The following is a 26,686-nucleotide window of genomic DNA, read 5'->3' on the forward strand; positions in this document are numbered from 1 at the left end:
CTCGTACAATATGCATATTATTATTACTATTGGATAGAAAACACTCTAGTTTCTAAAACCGTTTGAATTATGTCTGTGGGTGAAACAGAACTCTTTCTGCAGCGAAATCCATGACAGGAACTGCGAAGGTCTGAAAACGAGGCTCTGTTCTCAGATCAGTTTAAAGCTCTGTATGTATCCTATGGGTCGACATGAACTGCACCCGTCTTCCCCTGGATGTCAGTAACCAATGAGAAGTGGAATGGAGTTTCTACGTAGTTCTCAGAGCTTATAAAAGGCCGAGGAACGAGGGGAGCTCTCTTTTCGACGTTCGTCATTACGCAAAGCAAGACCTCAGGATGGCATTTTGAAACGCCCAGTTATCGATATCCGTCTGTAATTTAATTCGATATAGGTGTTAGAAACATCATAACGAAGTTATTTTAAACCGAGTTATCAGTTTATGCGAGTATATTGCTATTTTCGGAATTTCCTTAGTATTGTGTTTTGAGGATTTGGGCATGTTGTGGCTACATAGCTATTGTTAGCTGCTAATTCCGAAGTTGAAGACGACGTTTTACAACCAAGCAACGATTCTTTTGGACAAAGGACCACTTGCCCAAGATTCTGATGGAAGCTCGTCCAAAAGTAAGAGCTATTTATGATGTTATTCCGTATTTATGTGGAAAAATGTAAACGGATTTGTCCGCCATTATTGCGGCACTAGTCTGGCTGTAACGCACACTGTATGTCTAGTAACGTTAATTTTAAAAATCTAACTCAGCGGTTGCATTAATAACTAATGCATCTTTAATTTGATGTCCAACCTGTATTTTTTAGTCAAGTTTACGATTATTTATTGATTAGATTAGGTGCCTTTCCAAGATGGCGCCGGCCAGAATGCATGACCTGTTGCCACTGATCACATTATATAACCACGATTTGTGCTGCTAAATATGCACATTTTCGAACAAAACCTATATGGAACGTGTAATATCATGTTACAGGACTGTCATCTGAAGAATTCTGAGAAGGTTAGTGAAAAATTAATTTTGGTGGTGAATACGTTATCGCTATGTTTGGCTGGAATCAATGCTGTTGTCTGGTTTGCTATTGTGGTAAGCTAATATAACGATATATTGTGTTTTCGCTGTAAAACACTTAGAAAATCTGAAATATTGTCTTGATTCACAAGATCTGTCTTTCAATTGCTGTACGCTGTGTATTTTTAAGAAATGTTTTATGATGAGTAATTAGCTAATATGGTCTCTGTAGTTATTCTAGTCATTTTAGTGAGAGTTGTGATGGGGGCTGCAATTGTAAACTATGATATCTACCTGAAATATGCAAATTTTTCTAACAAAACCTATGCTATACAATAAATATGTTATCAGACTGTCATCTGATGAGGTTGTTTCTTGGTTAGTGGCTATTTATATCTTTATTTGGTCGAATTTGTGATAGCTACTGATGCAGTAAGAAAATGGTGGAGTATGGGAGTGGTGTCTTTTGCTAAAGTGGTTAGCTAATAGATTTACATATTTTGTCTTCCCTGTAAAACATTTTAAAAATCAGAAATGATGGCTTTATTCACAAGATGTGCATCTTTCATTTGGTGTCTTGGACTTGTGATTTCATGAACATTTTATTATATGATATCCCTGTGGCTTTAGGCTAGGCTATGCTAGTCAGCTTTTGTGATGGGGGGAATCCCGGATCCGGGTTTGGGAGGGGTTAGAGGTTAAACTTAACATGGTAAATCATGGTAAAGTATTTGATTAGCCTACAACGTTTCTAGTTGATAAGCCATTGTGAAGTGGATTTAAATGGACATGTAAAATCGGCTTTCCAGATTTATCAAAAACCAATCCCTTAGCTTGTCTCGAACTAAGTTAAGAGATGGGCCTACAGATCGAATTTGGTATTATTTCGAATGGCTGATGGCTGATGGTTCAGGAGGCATTTGGCTTAGGAAGGCCAGCATCCCGAGTGCCTCTTCACTGTTGACGTTGAGACTGGTGTTTTGTGCTTACTATTTAATATAGCGGCCAGTTGAGGACTTGTGAGGTGTCTGTTACTCAAACTAGACACACTAATGTACTTGTCCTCTTCCTCAGTTGTGCACCGGGGCCTCCCACTCTTTCTATTCTGGTTAGAGCCAGTTTGCACTGTTCTGTGAAGGGAGTAGTACACAGCATTGTACGAGATCTTCAGTTTCTTGGCAATTTCTCACATGGAATAGCCTTTATTTCTCAGACTTCCCAGCCTGGTGCAGGACTACAATTTTGTTTCTGGTGTCCTTTGACAGCTCTTTGGTCTTGGCCATAGTGGAGTTTGGAGTGTGACTGAGGTTGTAGACAGGTGTCTTTTATACTGATAACAAGTTCAAACAGGTGCCATTAATACAGGTAACGAGTGGAGGACAGAGGAGCCTCTTGAAGGAGTTACAGGTCTGTGAGAGCCAGAAATCTTGCTTGCAGGTGACAAAATACTTATTTTCCACCATAATTGGCAAAGAAATTAATTAAAAATCCTACAATGTGATTTTCTGGATTTTTCCCCCTAATTTTGTCTGTCATAGTTGAAGTGTACCTATGATGAAAATTACATGCCTCTCATCTTTTTAAGTGGGAGAACTTGCACAATTGGTGGCTGACTAAATATTTTTGCCCCACTGTATATTTAATATTATTATTCATTACAGACTGGAGGAGCACTAAAGCAGAGTTCACTGATGATAACCATGGCAACCTTGTGTACTGTACAGTATGGACAGCTCTCTGTGCACTGCGGTCTCTCTATGGAGACATTCTGTAGACATAGCTACAGCATGTAGAGCCATAGACATACAGCAGCTACAGAGTTCAGACTAATCCATTACAAACTCTCCAAACACTCTTGGAACATGGCCACAACTATAATTTGAAGGTAAAATCCCAAATGACTTCCTATTTACCAATGTACAAATTAGTACCACTGTAGGGTGTTATTTGAGCCATCATAAATCTCAAACAACGATTGCCAAACTCTATATTTCTCTGCTCTGTACAGCAGTGTACATGCCCTACAGCCGAAACTACCTCCGTAAAAGGGGGTCGTGAGTCCCATCTCTTCTACAGGCCCATGCCACCTGTACCATGTGTGAGCAACTCAGGAAGTCCAGGTGATTCTAATGACTTTTTAATTCCTGCTACTGTGAACATCAGTTAGCTTAATGAGAGAGGGGGGGGGGGGGGGGGGGGGGATAGAGAACGAGGGACTCCCTCCACACATGAAAAGGGCCTAATTACCACCACCACTTCACAGGATCACAACAAACCTGTTTACCAGCCAAGGCAGTGCGTGCGTCTGTGTGGGGAGCAGCAGCCTCACGCATATAATACAGAAGTTATTAATGCAACAGTCTAGGCAAACAATGTAGAAGCTATTACAGCGCTTATTTATGCAGTTGCTAGGCATGCCTGGGTTGAAGTGCCCTCAGCCGAGGTGAAAGTCATTTAAATAACGTAAATACTTGTAATTTTCATGTTTTCATTGTGTGGTATGGAGACTTGAAACGACTGGGTAGATCTGGTGTTGAATATATACACTTCTAATCTTATTTGATATTATAAACTGTTGGTTCGAGCCCTGAATGCTAATTGGCTGACAGCCGTGTTATATCAGACCGTAAACTACGGGTTTGACAAAACACTTATTTTTACTGTTCTAATTACGTTGGTAACCAGTTTATAATAGCAATAATGCACCTCGGGGGTTTGTGGTATATGGCCAATATACCACGGCAAAGGGCGATGCGTGGTGCCCAAAAACATCCCTAAGCCCTAGGATATTGGCCATATTCCACACCCCCCTCGTGTCTTATTGCTTAAGTAAACCACGGGTATGACAAAACATGTATTTTTACTGCTCTAATTACGTTGGTAACCAGTTTATAATAGCAATAAGGCCCAAGAGGGTGTGGTATATGGCCAATACATCACGGCTAGGGCTGTTCTTACGCAAGACGCAACGCGGAGTCGTATATATTGAAGCATGATATTCAGATTTTATATTATAGTACAACATCTATGAATATATACAAAACAGTTTGGTCATATATAGCATTTATTTACACTTTTCTATTTACAGATCTTTGTTTCAAAATTCATTTGCTCTGTACACATACATATATATATAAAAAAAAAGAATAATCACAATCCCTCTCCACTGTATGAGATTCACACTTTCAGATGTCTTAGTCAGAAGTCAGAAGGGAAAGAGGACCAGTCTTAGTTTGGTCAGAAACATTTTAACATCTCTGAAAAGAAACAGAACAAAAGAAAGAGTGAAATTCAACCCTAAAAAAAAAAGCTTTAGGAGGGAGACCAAACATGTTAGGTCATGCCCCCTGAGATGCTGACTGCAAATGTCCAGTATGTGTGTCCGAGGGCTCCAGCCAGCGGACAGACACCTGGTCACCACAGTAACCATGATAACGAAGGGCTTGTGACTTTTACAGAAGGTGTGTCTGTAAGGTTTGTTGGGAACATCAGACCAAGTTGAAACACATAAGGATACCAGAGAAGGCAGCTGCTAGACTTACTGATGTGATTATGTGGACTCACATGGGTTACGTCCCAAATGGCACCCTATACAGTGTACTACTTTCGACCAGAGCCCATAAAGTAGTGCGCTATATAGGAAATAGGGTGCCATTTTGGATGCAATCACTGTCATGGCTTAGCAAACAGAGAGTGAATGCATCAACTGAATAAACGTTCTCGTGTCATTTGCAGAGCTTAAATTAAGGTAAAATAAATATCTATGATCTGCTATCTCTACATTAGGCACAACTTAAAAGGCTCATGTAAACAGTATAGAAAAAAGGTAGAGAGACTGATTTTTAAAGCTGATTCCAAATAATATATTTCGTACAAAAAAAGGGAAGAAAATGTACTTTTATCAAGTGTAGTTATTTCAATTTCTAATCAATGAGAGAATAGGAAATTGGGCCTGGAACTGACATGGAGCGCAAAAGCATTACCGACATGATCAAAAGAAGCTGAGAAGGTTCAAATACTGAGAGTATTAAGCTGCCCCATCTATACATACACTCCCAACCCACATATCAACAACACACATCATCGAGGGGTTCATGCAACAATTATTGGTATTCGGTGTTACCTGACAGGATGTTCTTGATGATACAAGTTGTACATACTATTTCAACATCATTTAGCAATCCTCTACACAAGGGGTATACAACTCTTAACCCACGTGGTGCAGAGCCTGCTGTCTTTCTGTTCTACCTGATAATTAATTGCACCCACCTGTTGTCTGAAATCTAAATCAGTTCCTGATTAGAGGGGAACAATGAAAAACAGGTGTGGAACTGAGTTGAGTTTGAGGGCTCTACACCAAAATGGTGGTAGTTGCTACCTCAGGCAACCTTGCTAGTTGCTACCTCATGTTTGGTACATCAAATAAAAAAACCTAAGCAGTCAAATTAAGGCAAATGGAGAGAGATACTGTATCACACCCTAACACCCTCAGTCAGTAAGTGTTTATGAATAGACTAAATAACGAACACAGGGTACAATGACCCGTGTCAGCAATTTAGTTTATCTTTTCCAAAAATCTAACTATGGGCCCTATGACAAATTGTCATAGTCCAGGAGTTTTGCCTGACCACGCAGCCTGACCAGAAAAAAACTAAACTCATGGTCCCTATTTCTGTGTTTTGGGGAGTCATTTGTAACCCTTTACACTCGTGGAAATCGGACTATATGGATAGGGCTAAATTGAAATGTTTCTTACAGAAGAAATATGAAAAGCATATGCATGACCATGGTAGCAATTGAAAGGGAACCGTTAGGAGTTTATGGGAAAATGATTACACTTGATTTTATGTGCGTTCTACATTTACTGTACTTTAACAGCATTTGTTGGTAACAAATTCAAAGAATACTCTGTATTTTTTCAGTAACATGATAAGAACATTCCTGGACAATGTGGGGTAGGTGCAACATAAGACAAAACGATTACAAGGGTTTGAGTGAGAGCGACTAACTGGTGTCTCCTTGTGGCCACATACCTCTCCAGTGTCCACAGTTCCTAGGTCATTTCAAAGCATTATGTCTTCATCTATAATGTGCCTTTATGAGCTCTCCTAGCTGTGCCGTTAAGGAACTAGCGCAAATACACTTGTAGTTGTTTTGTTTGGAACACAACCCTGCATTCCCGTCGTCACACAATTACTGTTGTTGTTTACGCAATCCAAAAACGCTCCATAAAAAATCGCAATCTGAGTCAGGTGGGCCTCATTTGAAAGCTTGCTCTATTGCCAAAACGACTAGCTAAGTTATAAAATGCGATATTACTTGCTTTCACAATGCAATTCAGGGAAACAGATGATAATCTTGGTGCGCAAAGAAAGGAGTCTTGAGTGCATTCAAGTGTGTCTGCCGTGGCAAATTCTCTTCACAATAGACAAACATAGGCTCATTCTGTTCAGAACAACGAATCAAACCTAGTGATCATGAACATTGACACTATATATGACATGAGTTTTATGATATGGAAATGTGAAGTGCATATTTGAACTCACGGGTGTTTGTCTTGCTTGCATGACAAAACGGTATTTATTAGAATCCTCAATGCCTCATCTTTCAAAGATGTACAGCAATTTTTTTGTTTTACCCGGTAAATTGACTGAAAACACATTCTCACTCACAACAAGGTCACACGAGGTGCTCAAGTTCAGAACGGCTGTCAGTCAAAAACCCCTACAGCGCTGTGAAGCGCAGAGCCAGAGCTCTGACATGTGTAGCACATTACTGTACAGCCACTGCGTTCCAATGTAGTTGTTTACTAGTGCCCAAATCCGCCATTATCAACCAGTTACGAGTGTAAAGGGCTACGGCCTGGAGTTTTTTTTTTCTTCTTCAGACCATGTGACCTAACTAGGAAATCTCCTGGCCTAAAAAGGTGACTGCTCACCACTGCATGGTGCTGTGCCAACGTGTCTAACTAATAGACTGATCGAGTTAGGTAGTGAGTCCTAGGTTCAGAGACGACCGTACGTCGGGCAGAGTCACGCGACACTCGTCCCTCCCTCGGCCAACCGACAAATATCACAAATATCTGACATAATACGATAGAGCTCAGAGAGTGTTGTTAGACGTTATATTATTAGACCCAGCCCTGCGGACCAAGTCAGAGTCAGAATGACACCACCCATAATAATACATACTTTCTGATCTCCCTATTAGCTAATTATTGCCTTTTATGTGAATGTGTTTCTGTTTTGAACTAAAAACCCACTTGTCTCTGGGGGATTGACCGCTTGTCTTGAACTGAAAGCATGGAGCGTGGAGATGAGAGAAGAGCTCGATGCCAGCTCGGGATGACTAGAATGATGACGTGTGTGTCCTCAGTTTCCTTAGGAATTAAAAGTGACAGATATCAACCTAGTACAGAAGGTCTCGCCTACAATTAATTCATTAGGTCTTGGGCTGTGGCCAGTCAGGGACAAACAGTACAATACAGGACAGTCTAGAACAGTCATCCATGGGTCTGCAGCAAGATCTCCATTATCATACTGACTGGAGGTCTTTCTTGTTTGGCTGGGGTCTACTTCGATGGGACAGGCATTTATGTTGTTGCAGTGTTGCACAAATGTAATTTCATTGTTAAGAACAAAGAGAAGAAGAGTTAAGAAGAGCAGTCGGTTGGAACGGTACACACATACCAAGAAGCACTGGTTGGATGCTTCCCAAATGGCACCCTATTCGCTACATAGTGCACTACTTGGGGCTCTGGTCAAAAGTAATGCACTTTGTAGAGAATAGGGTGGCATTTGGGACCTAAATGTTATTTTTGTTTTAATCTACTAGTAGCAATGGTCGTGGACTGCCGAGGGACAAGAAAGTCGAGGAGGGGGTCCATCCGTCCTCCAGGGGGCCTCTGTCAGGGGTTCAGTAGCTAACTGTCAGGGGCCACATGGGCCACACTCATCTCTTGTAGTGGTTGGGGGCGTCAGCGAAGGCAAACTTCAGCCTGTAGGCCTCGGCCAGGAGCACGCTGACCTCCTCGTTGCCCCAGTGCATGGTGGGTAGGTTCTGCAGCAGGATCATCAGACCCTGTGGGGCAGAGAGAGAGAGAGAGAGAGAGGAACAGAGAGAGGGGAGTGCAGTGAGACACAGAGAATAAGTGATATGGCCACAGAGAGAGATCGAGAGGAAGAGACAGAAAGATAGCGAGGACCAAGTGAGAGAGAAGGGCACACCACTCTGTGAACATTACAGTGTGTGAATGTGAAGGTGTCGCCAGGGGCAACAGTATTGAAAGCATCAGCTCAGAGGAGCAAGAGGAACACACTTTTAATCAGCGAGTAATTCTATTTAACAATCTGCTGTGTGTCATTTCATTCTGAACAGAACCAATATGTTTTTCATTCTGTTCCACTGTTCCGACCAGCATAATAAAATTCTGAACCGGTTTGAACCAGAATAAAAAAGTACTGGTTTATATAGTTCCTTTTTTAACTTGTGAAATCAACAGTTTTTACATTTAGCTCATTAAATTACTCCACCAATCAGTGCAGATAGAGCAGCTTTCTATGAACCAGGCAAGCTAGCTGTTTGTATGCTTGATAGACAAGTGTAGGGAGCGAGATGCTACGGGGTGGGGAGAGCGCAAGAGATAGGGCTGGACATGGAGGAGTCTTGGCTTAAAGCGCCGGGCATCATGATAAGACATGCATTACAATGTGTTTAGGATTTCAGTAGGCCTATCATTACTTCACTGAATCTAATAATTGTATCCTAACAAGGACGAACGTCGGAAAGTTGGCTCAACGCCGGGGCTAGCTCAACTCTTTGGACCAGAGCTAGCTAACAACCTTGTGTGCGCAAACCAGAATTCAAATCACATCTTACCTTAGTTGTTGTAAATAAATCCAATGTGAAACGGGATAATTATAGTATCCTTAAATAGCCTAGAAAACTAAATGGCAGGCAGACACAGGAAAGAAAAGCTTCAGAGTGACAGAGTGAGTGCTTTGCATATGTGCCTTGATGGCGTTTTTTTGTGGGACTGAAAAGAAATGCTTGAAATGTAAAATAATGTTATTACCGGTTCCCATGAATTGGATATGAAGCGCAAAAATGCTAATATAAGTACCACCGACTTACATTGGATTTGTGCCATTAACGCTAAAATGTTAGCATTTGAAACAGTGGCCAGGTAAACAAAACCAAAGCATGGGTTGCTGTCATACCTGCTCCATAGACTGATTACAGTTAGAAAACAACATGTATTTGTAATTTAGGTGAACTATCCCTTTAACAATGGAGAGGTATTCTTTAAAAAAGTATTACCTAATAGCAGAACAGTGTTATCTATTGGTCAGAACCTGGTATTATCAGGATATTTTCCAAAAAAAGATACCAATAAATTACATTACATTTTTTTGCGGCCTTTAAGCATTCTAGTACAGTTAAATAGTTAACACACACACATGGACGTAGCGGTCTAAGGCACTGCATCTCAGTGCAAGAGGCGTTACTACAGTCCCTGGTTGGAAATTAATTATTTTATTTAACGCAATTCCACCCTTCTGCAAATAACAAATGTGTTTCTGTTCCAGGGTTTTATTTCTGTATCAAAAAGGGGTCTAGATGGTAGGCGTGGTAGGGGCGATTCCGCAGGTGAAGAAGCTGGGCTGGCGTGATTACACGTGGTCCGCGATTGTGAGGCCGGTTGAACGTACTGCCAAATTCTCTAAAACAACGTTGGAGGCAGCTTACGGTAGAGAAATCAACATTTAATTATCTGGCAATAGCTCTGGTGGACATTTCTGCAGTCAGCATGCCAATTGCACGCTCCCTCAAAACTTGAGACATCTGTGGCTTTGTGTTGTGTGACAAAACCACACATTTTAGAGTGGTCTTTTATTGTCTCCAGCACAAGGTGCACCTGTGTAATGATCATGCTGTTTAATCAGCTTTTTGATATGCCACACCTGTCAGGTGGATGGATTATCTTGGAGAAATGCTCACTAACACGGATGTAAACAAATTTATGCACAGAATTTGAGAGAAATACGCTTTTTGTACGTATGGAACATTTCTGGGATCTTTTATTTCAGCTCATGAAACATGGGACCAACACTTAACATGTTGCGTTCATATTTTTGTTCAGTATATAGATGGCCAAAAGTATGTGGACCCCTTCAAATTAGTGGATTCGGCTATTTCAGCCACACTCGTTGCTGACAGGTGTATAAAATCGAGCACACAGCCATGCAATCTCCATAGACAAACACTGGCAGTAGAATGGCCCGTACCGTAGAGCTCAGTGACTTTCAACATGGCACCTTTCCAACAAGTTAGTTCGTCAAATTTCTGCCCTGCTAGAGCTGCCCCAGTCAACTGTAAGTGCTGTTATTGTGAAGTGGAAACATCTAGGAGCACCAAAGGCTCAGCCACGAAGTGCTCACAGAATGGGATCGCCGAGTGCTGAAGCGCACATTGTGTAAAAATCGTCTGTCCTCAGTTGCAACACTCACTATCGTGTTCCAAACTGCCTCTGGCAGCAACATCAGCTCAAGAACTGTTAGTCAGCAGTTTAATGAAATGGGTTTCCATGGCCGAGTAGCCTCACACAAGCCTAAGACCACCATGTGCAATGCCAAGCATTGGCTGGAGTGGTGTAAAGATCTCAGGCATTGGACTCTGTAAAGTTTGGTCTGGGACTGTTTTTCATGGTTTGGGATAGGCCACTTAGTTCCAGTGAAGTGAAATCTTAACGTTACAGCATATAATGACATTCTAGACGATTCTGTGCTTCCAACTTTGGTGAAGGCCCTTTCCTGTTTCAGCATGACAATGACCCCATGCACAAAGCAAGGTCCATACAGAAATGGTGTGTCAAGATTGGAGTGGAAGAACTTGACTGGCCTGCACAAAGCCCTGACCTCAACCCAATCGAACACCTTTGGGATGAATTGGAATGCCGACAGCGAGCCAGGCCTAATGCCCAACCTCACTAATGCTTGTGGCTGAATGGAAGCAAGTCTCCGCAGCAATGTTCCAACATCCAGTGGAAAACCTTCCCAGAAGAGTGGTGGCTGTTACAGCAGCAAAACGTGGACCAACTCCATATTAATGCCTATGATTTTGGAATGAGATGTTCGACGAGCAGGTGTCCACATACTTTTGTAGTGTATGTGGGAGCATTTGAATGTACAAGGACATGTTGTTTGTTGACTAGTTTAGTCAGAGGCACAGTGTTAATTTAATTGTCATATATCCTAGAATCGCAAATGCAAGAAATTTGGATATTGAGGTTGGGCACAGTGTAAAGTGCTGCATATAATGGTACATAATAGAGTATATGGACTTCCAGAGGACCAGAGAATATTCTATAGGACAACTCATTGGTATTCAGTGTCCTACCTAATGTGTAGAATAAGCCAGTAGTCAAAACCACCTCCCTGGTGACTGGCTGGTGAGAGTCCTTCATTAAGGACTTAAACATTCTAATGACCAGCTGTTGGCTATCATTTATATTCCGCTAATGAGCTTAATAGACCTTAATTACACACATCTCACAAGCTGCTGCAGAAATCACTTTACTAACACAGGTAGGGGCACTTCAGAAGGAAGGGGGTACAATGTCTGCGCGTCTAAATATTTCACATTTAGACACACATGCTGTTTTGTCACATTCAAAACAGCATCAAAAGAGGCCCCTCAGAAGACTCAAAAACATCTGAACAATTAACAGCCTCGCTACAGAAGCAAGGCCAGCGGCAGAAATACACAACGTTTAGAAAATGACGGGTCCATGTGTTAAAGCATCCTTTCAGGAAGTACAAGGCCTTTCAAGCCGACCACTTACGCAAAGTACAGTTCTATGGATTCAAGCACCTGCACAAAGGTAATCCAAAGACCCATTGATTCAATTGTACCACGACGAAATGCTCTCCTCACACTGAATAGGACATTCCTGGATGGTGCTCGGATTGTATTAAGTTTAATGAAAAGCCCGGTACTTCTCAAAAGGACTCTGCTGTCTTTTCTCCCCACAGAGTTAACGAGAGATCAAAGCGGATAGATGGATAGAGGGTGGACTGTGTGTGTGTGCTTAGCGTATGTCTGTGCATGTGTGTGTGTGTGTGTGTGACAGTGCTCCTGGGGATCATAATGGACTAAGACATTAAGCAAGATTTTAGCTTTGGTTTAACCGAGATTAAGGCACAAGCAGACGCACAGTCACAGACGCAAAGCCAAGTCACAGACACAGAGTAAACGTCACAGGCCCAGTAGAAGTAAGTTCACAACCCCGTCTCTCCAAGTTGTCCTTATGTCCCGGTCTCTCTTCCCCAAATCACCTCCTAAGATAGCTCCTCAGCCAAATCTAACTCCGCTGCTCTCACCGCTTTCTGTTTGGCTCTTATGTAAGACAATAATGACATTTATTTATTTAGCCTCTCTGAAATCACTGAAATGAGGAGGCGGCTATGGTTATTGAGTCCTGTCCGTATCGCAGGCAGCACAGAGCGAAGCAGGAGCCAGAAAGAAGCAGTTTAATTATTTAGCTGAGCTTTTGGCTCACTGTGGTGGGTCCGGGCCAAGCCAGACACGCAGCCACGCACACTGATAAACTACAGGGCCAAAGACAGGTCTGGCAGCAAGGCAGAGCGCCGCACCACAGGCCGCTGTCGTGGGGAGTGATAACTGCTTTTAGGAGATTTGTGAGTACGGATGAAAAAACAACAATCGACTGAGCCCCTCGTCAGCATCAGAGCCGTGTGGCACCCCAGAGTGGTGTTTATTGATCACCGATGGAGAATGCAGGGGCAGTCACTATCAAACTGCAAAGAAGTCTCAACCCTTATACTGTATATCACTGATGGAGAATGCAGGGGCAGTCACTATCATACTGCAAAGAAGTCAACACTTATACTGCACAGTTGAAGTCGGAAGTTTACATACACTTAGGTTGGAGTCATTAAAACTCGGTTTTCAACCACTCCACACGTTTCTTGTTAACAAACTATAGTTTTGGCAAGTCGGATAGGACATCTACTGTGTGCATGACACAAGTCATTTTTCCAACAACAGTTTACAGACAATTCCAGTGGGTCAGAAGTTTACATACACTAAGTTGACTGTGTCTTTCAACAGCTTAAAAAATTCCAGAAAATGATGTCATGGCTTTAGAAGCTTCTGATAGGCTAATTGACATAATTTGAGTCAATTGGAGGTGTACCTGTGGATGTATTTCAAGGCCTACCTTCATACTCAGTGCCTCTTTGCTTGACATCATGGGAAAATCAAAAGAAATCAGCCAAGACGTCAGAATTTTTTTTGTACACCTCCACAAGTCTGGTTCATCCTTGGGAGCAATTTCAAAACGCCTGAAGGTACCACGTTCATCTGCACAAACAATAGTACGCAAGTATAAGTATATACAAAAGTATCTATATCACCTCCTATTGGGGCAGTAAGCAGACCCTGGGTCTCCCCGCCCTGTGCAACTGCGTCCTGGACTCTCTGAAAGGCCGCCCCCAGGTGGTGAGGGTAGGAAACAATATCTCCACCCCCCTGATCCTCAACACTGGGGCCCCACAAGGGTGCGTTCTCAGCCCTCTCCTGTACTCCCTGTTCACTCATGACTGCATGGCCATGCACGCCTCCAACTCAATCATCAAGTTTGCAGATGACACTACAGTGGTAGGCTTGATTACCAACAACGACGAGAACGCCTACAGGGAGGAGGTGAGGGCCCTCGGAGTGTGGTGTCAGGAAAATAACCTCACACTCAATATCAACAAAACAAAGGAGATGATCGTGGACTTCAGGAAACAGCAGAGGGAGCACCCCCCTATCCACATCGACGGGACAGTAGTGGAGAAGGTGGAAAGTTTTAAGTTCCTCGGCGTACACATCACGAACAAACTGAAATGGTCCACCCACACAGACAGCGTTGTAAAGAAGGCGCAACAGCGCCCACTAACACATGGACACACAGGCACCAACGCACGGACACCAACACACGGCCACTCAGGCACCAACACACGGCCACTCAGGCACCAACACACGGCCACTCAGGCACCAACACACGGCCACTCAGGCACCAACACACGGCCACTCAGGCACCAACACACGGACACACACACTAACCACCACAGACGGGTGATTGATAGCGCACATCTTTACAAACAGCACTATTTATCAGGAGGTCCTGGGTTTTATGGATAATATACACAATGGGCCACACACGTTAGCAGGAGAGAGAGAGAACGAGAGAGAAGCAGGGAGAGAAATAAAGGGAGAGAGAGAGACGCAGGGGGAGGGAGAGAGAGAACGATGCAGGGAGAGAGAGTGTATACAATTACATCCACAGAATTATCTCGTTCCCCCCCCCCCCCCCCCCCCCCTTACTCCTTTCAGTAAATGCCTCTGTGTTGAGTGGAATCATACTGCCGATGCGAGAGACTCCATTAACAGAGTGTTTTAAAGCCAATTTACAGGGGAGGACCTGCCTCTAGCTCTCTCGCTCTCTTCCTTCCTCTCTAACTCCTTTTCTCTACATCTCCCTCCCTCCCTCCGTGTGAGTGAGTGAGTGAGTGAGTGAGTGAGCGAGCGTGCGTGCGTGCTACAACTACACCAAACCACTGGCGCGGTGATTCAACAAGCTACACTCAGTTTAAATGAGTTTCCACTCACAGCCAAAGTTTGGACAAAATTGCATGTTATTTTGATGAATGGTGGGGGCATTGTATTAATCAGGCAGAAGTTTACCCCTTCTCATCTCTCAGTGTAGAGGTCTTAATAGACTCACAGCCATAACTCACAACAGCCAGCAGCTAAACGACAAGCATCCGACACGCTCCACACATCAATCTCTACTCCCAAAAGAAATGGAAATGATGCTCCTTTTTTTGGAGAATTTGTACACATACTAGGCCTATAACTCGACTGGCACTTGCCAGACTTTTAGAGATTGAAATGGGGGGGAGTGGTGAAAAAAATTGCCCTTGATTGAATGTAGGCTTTTGTATGTAAACAAATTCCCCAAATGTATTTTGGGAGTAGAGATTGATGTGTGGAGTGCATCGGATGCTTGTCATTTAGATACTGGCTGTTGTGAGTTAAGGCTGTGAGTCTTTTAAGACCTCTACACAGAGATGAGGAGGTGTAAACTTCTGCATGATTAAGATATATGTCTCTCCTGGTAGTTGTGATGGAACAGGTTGGGAGTGTGACTGCCTCATATGTTGATGCCATCACAACCATATCGCACGGTGCTCGACAATATGATACAGAGATTGAAGTACCATAGCACTGGCTTTTCTATACCACCCGGAGAGAGTATACACTTAAAAAGATATACAGTTGAAGTCAGAAGTTTACAAACACCTTAGCCAAATACATTTAAACTCAGTATATCACAATTCTTGACATTTAATCAGAGTAAAAATTCCCTGTTAGGAATTCAGTTAGGAACACCACTTTAGTTTAAGAATGTGAAATGTCAGAATAATAGTAGAGAGAATGATTTATTTCAGCTTTTATTTCTTTCATCACATTCCCAGTGGGTAAGAAGTTTATATACACTCAATTAGTATTTGGTAGCATTGCCTTTAAAATTTTTAACTTGGGTGAAACGTTTCATGTAGCCTTCCACAAGCTTCCCACAATAAGTTGGGTGAATTTTGGCCCATTCCTCCTGACAGAGCTGGTGTAACTGAGTCAGGTTTGTAGGCCTCCTTGCACGCACACGCCTTTTCAGTTCTGCCCACATATTTTCTATGAGAATGAGGTCAGGGCTTTGCGATGGCCACTCCATTACCTTGACTTTGTTGTCCTTAAGCCATTTTGCCACACCTTTGGAAGTATGCTTGGGGTCATTGTCCATTTGGAAGACCCATTTGCGACCAAACTTTAACTTCCTGACTGTGAAGTGCACCAGTCCTTCCTGCAGCAAAGCACCCCCAACAACATCATGCTGCCACCACCGTGCTTCACGGTTGGGATGGTGTTCTTCAGCTTGCAAGCTTCTCCCTTTTTCCTCCAAACATAACGATGGTCATTATGGCCAAACAATTCTATTTTTGTTTCATCAGACCAGAGGACATTTCTCCAAAAAGTACGATCTTTGTCCCCATGTGCAGTTGCAAACCGTAGCCTGGCTTTTTTACGGTGGTTTTGGAGCAGTGGCTTCTTCCTTGCTGAGCAGCCTTTCAGGTTATGTTGATACAGGACTCGTTTTACTGTGGATATAGAAACTTTTATTACCCGTTTCCTCCAGCATCTTCACAAGGTCCTTTGCTGTTGTTCTGTGATTTGATTTGCACTTTTCGCACCAAAGTACTTTCATCTCTAGGAGACAGAACGAGTCTCCTTCCTGAGCGGTATGACGGCTGTGTGGTCCCATGGTGTTTCTACTTGCGTACTATTGTTTGTACAGATGAATGTGGTACCTTCAGGCATTTGGAAATTGTTCCCAAGGATGAAACAGACTTGTGAAGGTTTACAATTTTTTTCTGAGGCCTTGGCTGATTTATTTTTATTTTCCCATGATGTCAAACAAAGAGGCACTGAGTTTGAAGGTAGGCCTTGAAATACATCCACAGGTACAACTCCAATTGACTCAAATTATGTCAATTAGCCTATCAGAAGCTTCTAAAGCCATGACATCATTTTCTGGAATTTTCCAAGCTGTTTAAAGCCACACTCAACTTAGTATATGTAAACTTCTGACCCACTGGAATTGTGATACAGGGATACAGAGCTTTACATTTTTGATTAATTTGTAAAAACATGATTCCACTTTGACATTATGTTTTTTTTGTGTACACCAGTGACACAAAATCTCTATTTAATCATTTTTAAATTCAGGCTGTAACACAACAAAATGTGTAAAAAGGGGTGTGAATACTTTCTGAAGGCACTGTGTACACTCAAAAGTATAGGCCTACAGACACTGAAGTAGCACCGATATTGCTATAGTATAGAATTATACACTCAGTACACATAAAGTCTAACTATTTTCTCTCTCTCTGCTAAGAGTGTTTGTGTGTGTGTGCCCACGTCTGTCTCCCACAGTGACATTGTGATCTTTGATTTACATCAAACAAATAGCTTTGTGTGTACATCCCAGTCAGGCCGGAATTAACTTTCCAAATGATGTTACCAGCATTTATTTAATACCAGATAGTAATGCAATCACAGAGAAATGGCATGGCGGCTGTATCGAAGCCATTGCTATTCATGCTACATGAAACATTTGGTGCTCAATTAAATTTGATGAATTCTAGGAAAGAAATATAACAGGCTCTCTACTCTTCTGCCCACTTGACCTTTTGTCACTAGCTGACTGGTCCAAATGGAAAGGCACCATTGAGTATAATTTGATATGATAGCCTTGACATCATCTTTGTGAATGCTCGTAATTCTTTACAAAACATGATTGTGCACTTTATCCCTTGATACAGCTACAGGCCACAGTGTTGGACGGATCAAGAGTTCTAGCATGGCACTACTGAGAGCCAGTTAGAGCCAAACTCTTAGTCAATGTTTTTGGAGTATCTAGGGGTATGGTGGTAATGTAGAATGGCAGTGAGTGCTTCAGCCTTCTGAAAACAGCACCTCAGGCACTCTGAAATTCTTCCAGAGCCCTGAACAACACATTGAGTGTGTGGGGGGGGGGGGGAGAGGAGAGAGAGTGAGAGCAAGAGCGAGAGACAGCGAGAGACAGAGACAGCAAGAGAGAGAGAGACAGCGAGAGAGAGAGAGACAGCGAGAGAGAGAGAGACAGCGAGAGAGAGAGAGAGAGACAGCGAGAGAGAGAGACAGCGAGAGACAGCGAGAGAGAGAGACAGCGAGAGACAGCGAGAGAGAGAGACAGCGAGAGACAGCGAGAGAGAGAGAGACAGCGAGAGAGAGACACACTGAGAGAGAGAGACAGCGAGAGAGAGAGACAGCGAGAGACATCGAGAGAGACAAGTGAGAGAGAGACAGAGACAGAAAGAGAGAGAGAGAGTTGGTGTGTGTGTGTGAGTGTGATAGAGAGAGAGTTGGTGTCAAGTAAGTTATTGAGGCAGACAGAGCGGGATGCCAGTTACAGTCGCAACGGTTCCCAACCACCTGAGGTGGATCAGTAGAGAACATTTTCAGAGAAGGTTCTGCCTGCTAGTTTCCACTTAGTCATTTACCTGCTTAACCAATCGAACCCTTTTTCTTCTCATTTAATTACTTACAAAATGATTCTTTTCTCACTGTTTTGTTGGTTTTCTGTCTCTATTGCTTCATTACACTGCCTATTAGGGGTCTAGGAGGGCATCAGACACTTCCCTGAAGTAAGTGTGATGCCTCCACTCACCTCAATTCAGTGTGTCGGTGAACCTACTCTCTCCAAGTAGAGCCCCACCAGCCATATAATTTGGGATGCTTTTAAGGCATACATTAGGGAATGATAATTTCATATTCTGAAAAAGTTCTGAGTTAGAAATTAAAATGTAAGAAAAATAAATAAATCACTATCTTAGAAAAAGCCCATAGAAAATCTTTACAAGGTAAAGAAGAAAATATAATTTAACTTAAGCAGTAAAATGAACTTTTACTTTTGAAGAGAGCCAACAACTACAGGTTAAACTCAAATAAAGCATACTACAGTGGTTCTTCCTTTAAAAGTTATGAGCTTATGCCGCGACCGTTAGTGGTAGACGGTGGCATTCTGTCATTGCACCACACTATCACAAGGGGGAGTAGGAACGCTGCTCTTTTGGTAGTCTAACTTTTTAGGGATAGGGGGCAGCATTTTCACTTTGGATGAATAGCGTGCCCAGAGTGAACTGCCTCCTACTCTGTCCCAGATGCTAATATATGCATAGTATTATTACTATTGGATATAAAACACTCTGAAGTTTCTAAAACTGAGAAAAAATCCAAACAGGAAGTGAGAATTCTGAGGCTGATTGATTTTCAACTCATCGCCTATTGAAATACCAGTGGGATATGGATCTGTTTGCACTTCCTACGCCTTCCACTAGATGTCAACAGTCTGTAGAACGTTGAATGAAGCTTCTACTGTGATGTTGAGCCGGATGGGAGCTATTTGAGTCAGTGGTCTGGCATAGTGCCAGGTCCTGGTCACGCGCATTCCACATGATATCGACTTGCGTTCCATTACTTCTATAGACACAAAGGAATTCTCCGGTTGGAATGTTATTGAATATTTATGATAACAACATCCTAAAGATTGATTCTATACTTAGTTTGACAAGTTTATTCGACCTGTATTATAACTTTTTGAAGTTTTTGTCTGACGTTCGCAAGGATCTGAGCGAGCGTTTGGATATGCGTACTATACGTGCTAACAGAAGTAGCTACTTGGACATAAATAATGGACATTATCGAACAAAACAACAATTTATTGTGGAACTAGGATTCCTGGGAGTGCATTCTGATGAAGATCATCAAAGGTAAGGGAATATTTATCATGTAATTTCGTATTTCTGTTGACTCCAACGTGGTGGAGAAATGTTGTTTCTATCTGAGCGCCGTCTCAGATTATTGCATGGTGTGCTTTTTCCGTAAAGTTTTTTTTAAATCTGACACAGCAGTTGCATTAAGAACAAGTGTATCTTTAATTCTATGTAAAACATGTATCTCATCAAAGTTTATGATGAGTATTTCTGTTATTTGATGTGGCTCTCTGCAATTTCTCCGGATATTTGAGGCATTTCTGAACATGGCGCCAATGTAAACTGAGATTTTTGGATATAAATATGCACATTATCGATATGTATTGTGTAACATGATGTCCTATGAGTGTCATCTGATGAAGATCATCAAAAGATTAGTGATTAATTTTATCTCTATTTCTGCTTTTTGTGACTCCTATCTTTGGCTGGGAAAATGGCTGTGTTTTTTGGACTTGGCGGTGATCTAACATATTCATATGTTGTGTTTTCACTGTAAAGCATTTTTTAAATCGGACACGATGGGTAGATTAACAAGATGTTTATCTTTCATTTCCTGTATTGGACTTGTTAATGTGTGAAAGTTACATATTTCCCCAAAATATTTTTGAATTTCCCGCTCTGCCTTTTCAGCAGGAATGTTGTCAGGGGTTCCGCTAGCGGAACGTGTGTCCTGGATAGGCTAAACTGTGGCACAAATTGACTTTTCGTAAATTAATGGAGGCATTTTCAGTCTGAAGTCTTTCTTCTGAAGTCTTTCTTCTCTGGCACAAGAGTCAGGCAACAACAACAAAAAACTGTCGGTGGTCCTGGAGTTAACAGAGAACTTGGGTAAATGCAAATGGGGGAATTACACTTGACATGTTGCCTGAAGATTTTTGAAAATTAGGCACGGTGGGCTTTTGGTTTCTCTTCCTCTAAAAACAGAAATAAATTGTTCTAAAAAACAAATTGCCTTTATTTACAAATTAGTAAGAATGTCTCACCCCATGTTCAAGAATGGCCTTTTCCCCATAATTCAGATTACAACCACTCACTTTCGGTTATTTGAAAACGAAATCTCCAAAACAAGCAAATAAACCTGGTTTTTAAACAAGCAAATAAACCTGGTAAACACAGCCCTCACAAAACAAACTAATACACGCCAAACTAGTTATAAGATACACAAAACATTACAGAAAGCCTATTCAACTAAACTATTGGAACCAAGACCTAAAAATAACTGATATTGGCACATAAGTGTGTTGGAACACAACAAACTAAATGACAGTTAACAAAAATTTACGCTTAATCCAGTATAAACTAATGTACAGAATTGTTTATACAAGAGACAAAAATCACAAATTTTACAGCACAACGGCAGAGTCATCTCTAAAACTAACAGTGCTATAAACTCCAAAAGTTATGGGCGGAGTTAGAGAGTTGGCTGTTTTACAATATCAATTCATTACAATATCAATTTTAAGACATGGCATATGAACGTTCGGTGAGATACCCAATGGGTTGGACTGACTGTACTTTTGTCATCAATCATTTTTTTTAAAACGTTTGCTAAAAAACTGGAAATCAAGAGAGTGGATAAATCAAATGCATTGTTATCTAAATACTAAAAAAATGTGGGCTACAGAGAGAGGCAGAATTGTGCAGTTCGAAGCTATATGGCATGAAGTATTGCAAACACTGGTGACGTCCATGGGATGAGAAATAAGAAAGTGTTACTGTGAGACGGGCAGGATGGGTGAGGCTACAGTGTGAACATGTGGGTCTGAGCAAGTGTGAGGTCATTAATATTTGTTGAAATTTGTGTAAATGTTGAGATGTCTATTGTTTTTGTATTGTCACCCTGATGGCTAAAGAAAATGTTAATGGCAACTGCAGTCTAATATTAAGGGAATGAATGATACTGTGTGAGTGAGGCATGTATTATATAATGTGATATTGTAAGTGTGAGTTAACATGCAAGTTATTACATGGCCATTCATCCTCTCTTTTTAATTAAAGCCTGTACTCATGTATGATGACGATAATAAGAGTGCATAACTTCCAAGTTTTCTGCTTCACACATTTGATTGGCTGCTGGAGCTGCAGGGGCCATGTGTGTGTGTGTATGTGTGTATGTGCCATTGCTCGATGACTGTAAGTGTGTATCAGGGTAAGTGCTCCAGGGCTGTGGTGTAGAACTGTGAACAGATACAGATTACCGAAACCCTGGAACAACCATGCAACAACCCCTGCACGACATCGTCTCAACACCAAGCCCCCACCATTATAGTTTAAACTCAATTTAAATCAAATCAGACAGTGGAAGATTGATTACACCTGTTTCTATTTTCTTCCTCCCTCATCCCATCTATCCACATTTAAACGTGTTACACTGGTTTCAGACCCCAAGGGGGATTGGTCACAAAGATCACAGGTGTCTTTCACAAGAGAGTAAGAGACAGACACACAGAGATAGAGAGGGTGACAGAGGCAGTGTGTGAGGCCTAAGACTCTGTTCTGTACAGGGCTAATCTGGGAGGAAAGGTGTGTGGGAGGTGTCAGTTGAGCCAGCCCCTGGTTTATGGCAGGACAAAGACATCTGTATCTGACAAGTAATGGACAGCAAAGACAGCAGCTACCGCTAGATTGCTTGTAGACTGCTGACTTTAGACTAGCTAATGATGCTCTAAGGAATCTGTATGAGCATAGGAACTGCTGTTTAAGTAATGCCTGTATATAAGCCGTATAAGCACAGGTATTATCCTGCAATAAAGATAATTTCGCCCCAGTGCCTTTGTTATCATTTTTGTTTTGTTGATTCAACGGAGAAGAGGAGCATCCGGCAGCATGGTCAAAATACTGCGGCACATATTCTGCTGTTCTATCGCGCGTGCGATGATGTCAGAGGTTAAAAAAACAAACAGTGTCCATTGATTGCAGGAACTTCTTTGTTGTTGTAATATCCCAAACGGACATGTCAGTTTCTCCAATTAAGGATTCTAGCTTTAAGGTAATAAGGTCCAGGATGCATTACAAGATGGTGGGCCCAGATTCTGTCCTGATTTGTAGACAAGATATATCATCACATAATTTTCCGCGAAGCCAGAGGCCAGGGGAAATGTAATCGCTAATCAGAGACTGGAAGGAAAAACAATCTCTGGATGAATCCCAAATGGCACCTTATTCCCTACATAGCGCACAACTGTTGACCAGAGTCCTGTTCAAAAACAGTAAAGGGAATAGGGTACCATTTTGGGCTGCAGCCTTTGTGTCTGTTTCATTAGCCTGAGAAAAGGCTTCCCATTATGTGATAAACAAATAGATAATGAGGGCTCATTTGCTGCATATTGGCCTCAGTACATGCCAGCGGGCTCTGACATTTGGCTGTCTGTGGCCTGTGGTGGCTCACTGCAGGGGGGCCAGGAGGGGATAGTGGCGAGAGGGGTAGAGGAGAGAAAGAGGAGAGAGGAGAGCAGATGGCAGACACAGTGGAGAGGAGTGGTGAACTCTTCAACTCTCTGTCAACACACACGACAAGAAAACTAACTCTGTGTCTGCACATGCATGTGTGCACACCCACACACAAACCAGATGCACTTTGTGTCACAAGCAGTGCTCTTGAGAGCTATTTGAATATACTCAGTGATTAGAGTGGCTGACCAGAACAAGGTCTGTGAACCACAGGAAGCTGTCATTATCTCCCCCAGGCTAACAGGCTGACTACTCCTCTTGCGTCGCGTGCGCTGCAAAATACATTTTTGACATACATGTTATTCAATTAGTGCACCCACGCTGCTCGCGTGCGCCAACGCGTGTCTGCGTTGCCAAGGGCTAAAATAGAAGTCCGTTCTATTTCTGATGCAGATCGCGCTGCAAGTCCTGCCTCTCCCATCTCCTCATTGGTTTATAGAAGCAGGTACCCACATGCCATCTCCTCATTGGTTATACCCACGTGGGTGATTGAAAGACGAAATAGGTCGGGGGTGGTAATGCACCTACTAATTTATGAAAGTTGCCAATCGCAACATGAAGTCAAGAGAAGAAGAAGCCTAAAAGGAAGAGAGATGACTAGAAATGATTCGGGTGACTGTTTTATGTGTGGATTAATTGGCGGAGTAGAGGACCTTGTGTATTTCAGGTAAAATAAGAACTCAATGTTTATATCCCAGGACAAATTAGCTAGCAACAGCAAGCTAGCTAAATAGGACAAATTAGCTAGCAAGTGCTAGCTAAATTGCCATAAATGTTTCATGCTTTTCGACCTGTTCCCAAATGAATATAATTGGTTCAGAGCTTGTTTTGATATTTTAACCTGCGTGTCGTGATCGCGTTTGGTGTGGGGGGACAAAATACATTCATGCACGATGGTGCACGCCGGTTTGGGTTCCGTGTAATGCCAAGCTAACAGCCTTGCCAAGCTAACAGTCTAACAGAGCCATGGCGTCACTATGCACTGCACTCATTACTTAACTCCTCTATGGGTCATTCAGTTTACTGGAGGTGGAGGAGGGATGCAATAACCCTTTAGACTGAGTCAATTCAATGTTCTATCCTGCATTGAGTTGAATTGCATTGGAATGACCCCCCAATCCAACCCCATAACAAGGAAGCAGTGAATAATGGATTACTGAAGCCTGTTTTTTTTATTTTTATAAATCAGTCATGTCAATGACTTGCTAAACCCTACCAGGGGGGCCTGGTGTTCACTCCATCAATACTGAGCCTTGCTGTAGTCCAGTGAGGAGAGAGGAAGAGTGTATGTCTCAAATGGTACCCCGTTCCCTTTAAAGTGCACTACTTTTGACGAGGGACCATAGGGCTCTGGTCAAAAGTACGGCACTATATTGGGGAAAGAGAACCATTTGAGACTCAGTCAGAAAATGCGGGCAAGAGTAGCCTGGAGCTACCAGAAGAGTACAGTAGTGTGAGAGGAAAGCAGAATAGTGTGAGTTAGTGTGGTCTGTACTGTCACTGGATGGTAATCACAAGACCCAGACGAAAGGTCACTGCTGAGAGAGACAGACTGGGTGTGGGAGTAATGGAGCAGACTGAGGCCTGGCCAACCTGTGGAGATGGTGCCAAGGCCTGGAGCTGGGCTGGGGTCAGGTTGGGTGGGTGGGCTGCTGGTGGGGACCAGCCCCACTGTGGGGTGGATTTCCTGGGGCAATCAACTAGAGTCTGAGGTCGGTTTGATGGAGGCTAAGGTCAAAGCCAAAGCCACTTAATAGGGACAAAGCCAAAGACTAGGGTGGGTTAGCTAGCTTGGAGCCAAAGACCCAGTCTTGTATGTGAGTTTGAAGGGAAGAAGCCCAGAGGTAGGATTGTTTTTCGGGGGATCAAAGCCCTATTACTGGGGTGGGTTTGCTTGAGGCAGGTTGGCCTGAACAGCAGGCCTAGGATGATGGAAGGAGGTAAGGTCTGGTCTCTGGTCCTCCCCTGCCCGCCTGCTAAATAATGGACTTGAGATTGGGAGGGGAGCTCTGGTCTAATGTCAAGTTCTGGTCCTCCGCTGCCTGGCTGCCTAATTAGGTCAAACTTATTACCAGCCTTTCTGCCAAGAATAGGCCTGGCCTACAAGACATCAGTGGTCAGTACAGAGGAGGGGACTGGCTAGCTAGGGCTGCAGATGGTCAAAGAACAGTCAGAGCAGGAGGCACAGAACACTGACAGGGAGAATGTCAGCCACACACATACACACGGACTCGCACACACACACACGCGCGCACACACACGCGCGCACACACACACACACACACGCACACGCACACGCACACGCACACAGCGGCATTAACCCAAGTCTCACCCTGTGACACGGTCGCCGTGGTGACTCATTGTATAGCCAATCCACACATTTAGATTGAACACTCATTTCAGTTCTCATAATCACACTTCTCTCTTTTCTCTGCCTATACCTCTCTTTTATGCCTCTCTCTCTGCAGGGTATCACACTTATCCCCAGAGGGAAATGCCAAACCTCCATCCCCTTCCAAGTAGAACCATACAGTACTATATGGAATTAAGTAAGAAGAAAAGTGAATATGGCCCTTAGGACTACAGTCAAAATTGTATAGATGTTCTCTTGAGGTTTCACAGTGGGTGTAAGGTAGGAGTGTAAATCAGTGGTGACTGTATATATACAGTGCATTCGGAAAGTATTCAGAACCCTTGACTTTTTCCACATTTTGTTACGTTACAGCCTTATTCTAAAAATGATTAAATAAATACAAATCCTCAGCAATCTACACACAATACCCCATAATGACAAAGCAAAAACATGTTGTACATTTTTGCAAATTTATTACAGATTAAAAACAGAAATACTTTATTTACATACGTTTTTAGAGCCTTTCTTATGAGACTCGAAACTGAGCTCAGGTACTGAGCTAATGTTTCCATTGATCAGCCTTGAGATGTTTCTACAACTTGATTGTAGAAACATCTCACCTGTGGTAAATTCAATGGATTGGACATGAATTGGAAAAGTACACACCTGTCTTTATGTTACCACATTTGACAGTTCATGTCAGGGGAAAAACCAAGCCATCAGGTTGAAGGAATTGTCTTAGAGCTCCGAGACAGGATTGTGTCGAGGCACAGATCTGAGGAAGGGTACCAAAACATTTCTGCAGCATTGAAGGTCCCCAAGAACACAGTGGCATACATCAGTCTTAAATGGAAAACTTTTCCTTGAGCTGGCCACTCGGCCAAACTGAGCAATCAGGGGAAACGGGCCTTGGTCAGGGAGGTGACCAAGAACCCGATGGTCACTCTGAGAGCTCCAGAGTTCCTCTGTGGAGATGGCAGAACCTTCCACAAGGACAACCATCTCTGCAGCACTCCACCAATCAGGCCTTTATAGTAGAGTGGCCAGACGTAAGCCAGTAAAAGGCACATGACAGCCTGCTTGGAGTTTGCCAAAGGCAACTAAATACTGTCAGAACATGAGAAACAAGATTTTCTGGTCTGATGAAACCAAGATTGAACTCTTTGGCCTGAATGCCAACCGTTACGTTTGGAGGAAACCTGGAACCATCCCAACGGTGAAGCGTGGTGGTGGCAGCCATCTTGCTGTGAGGATGTTTTTCAGCAGCAGGGACTGGGAGACTAGTCAGGATCGAGGCAAAGATGAACAGAGAAAGGTACAGAGAGATCCTTGATGAAAACCTGCTTCAGAGCGCTCAGGACCTCAGACTGGGGCGAAGGTTCACCTTCCAACAGGACAACAACCCTAAGCACACAGCCAAG

General features: G+C 42.8%; 1 protein-coding gene across 2 annotated transcripts in view; it reads right to left on the reverse strand.

Moving 5' to 3' along the window:
* Positions 1-4,068: 4,068 nt before the first annotated feature.
* LOC129865274 (TBC1 domain family member 22B-like) overlaps positions 4,069-26,686 on the reverse strand; it is a 183,722-nt gene continuing 161,104 nt past the window's right edge. For both annotated transcript variants that reach the window (XM_055937915.1, XM_055937916.1), the window contains one exon: positions 4,069-8,102. In XM_055937915.1, the coding sequence (XP_055793890.1) occupies positions 7,974-8,102 (129 nt within the window). In that variant the 3' untranslated portion in view covers positions 4,069-7,973. The remainder of the gene's footprint in view (positions 8,103-26,686) is intronic.

This window comes from Salvelinus fontinalis, chromosome 11, assembly GCF_029448725.1.
Source record: "Salvelinus fontinalis isolate EN_2023a chromosome 11, ASM2944872v1, whole genome shotgun sequence".
NCBI lineage: Eukaryota > Metazoa > Chordata > Actinopteri > Salmoniformes > Salmonidae > Salvelinus > Salvelinus fontinalis.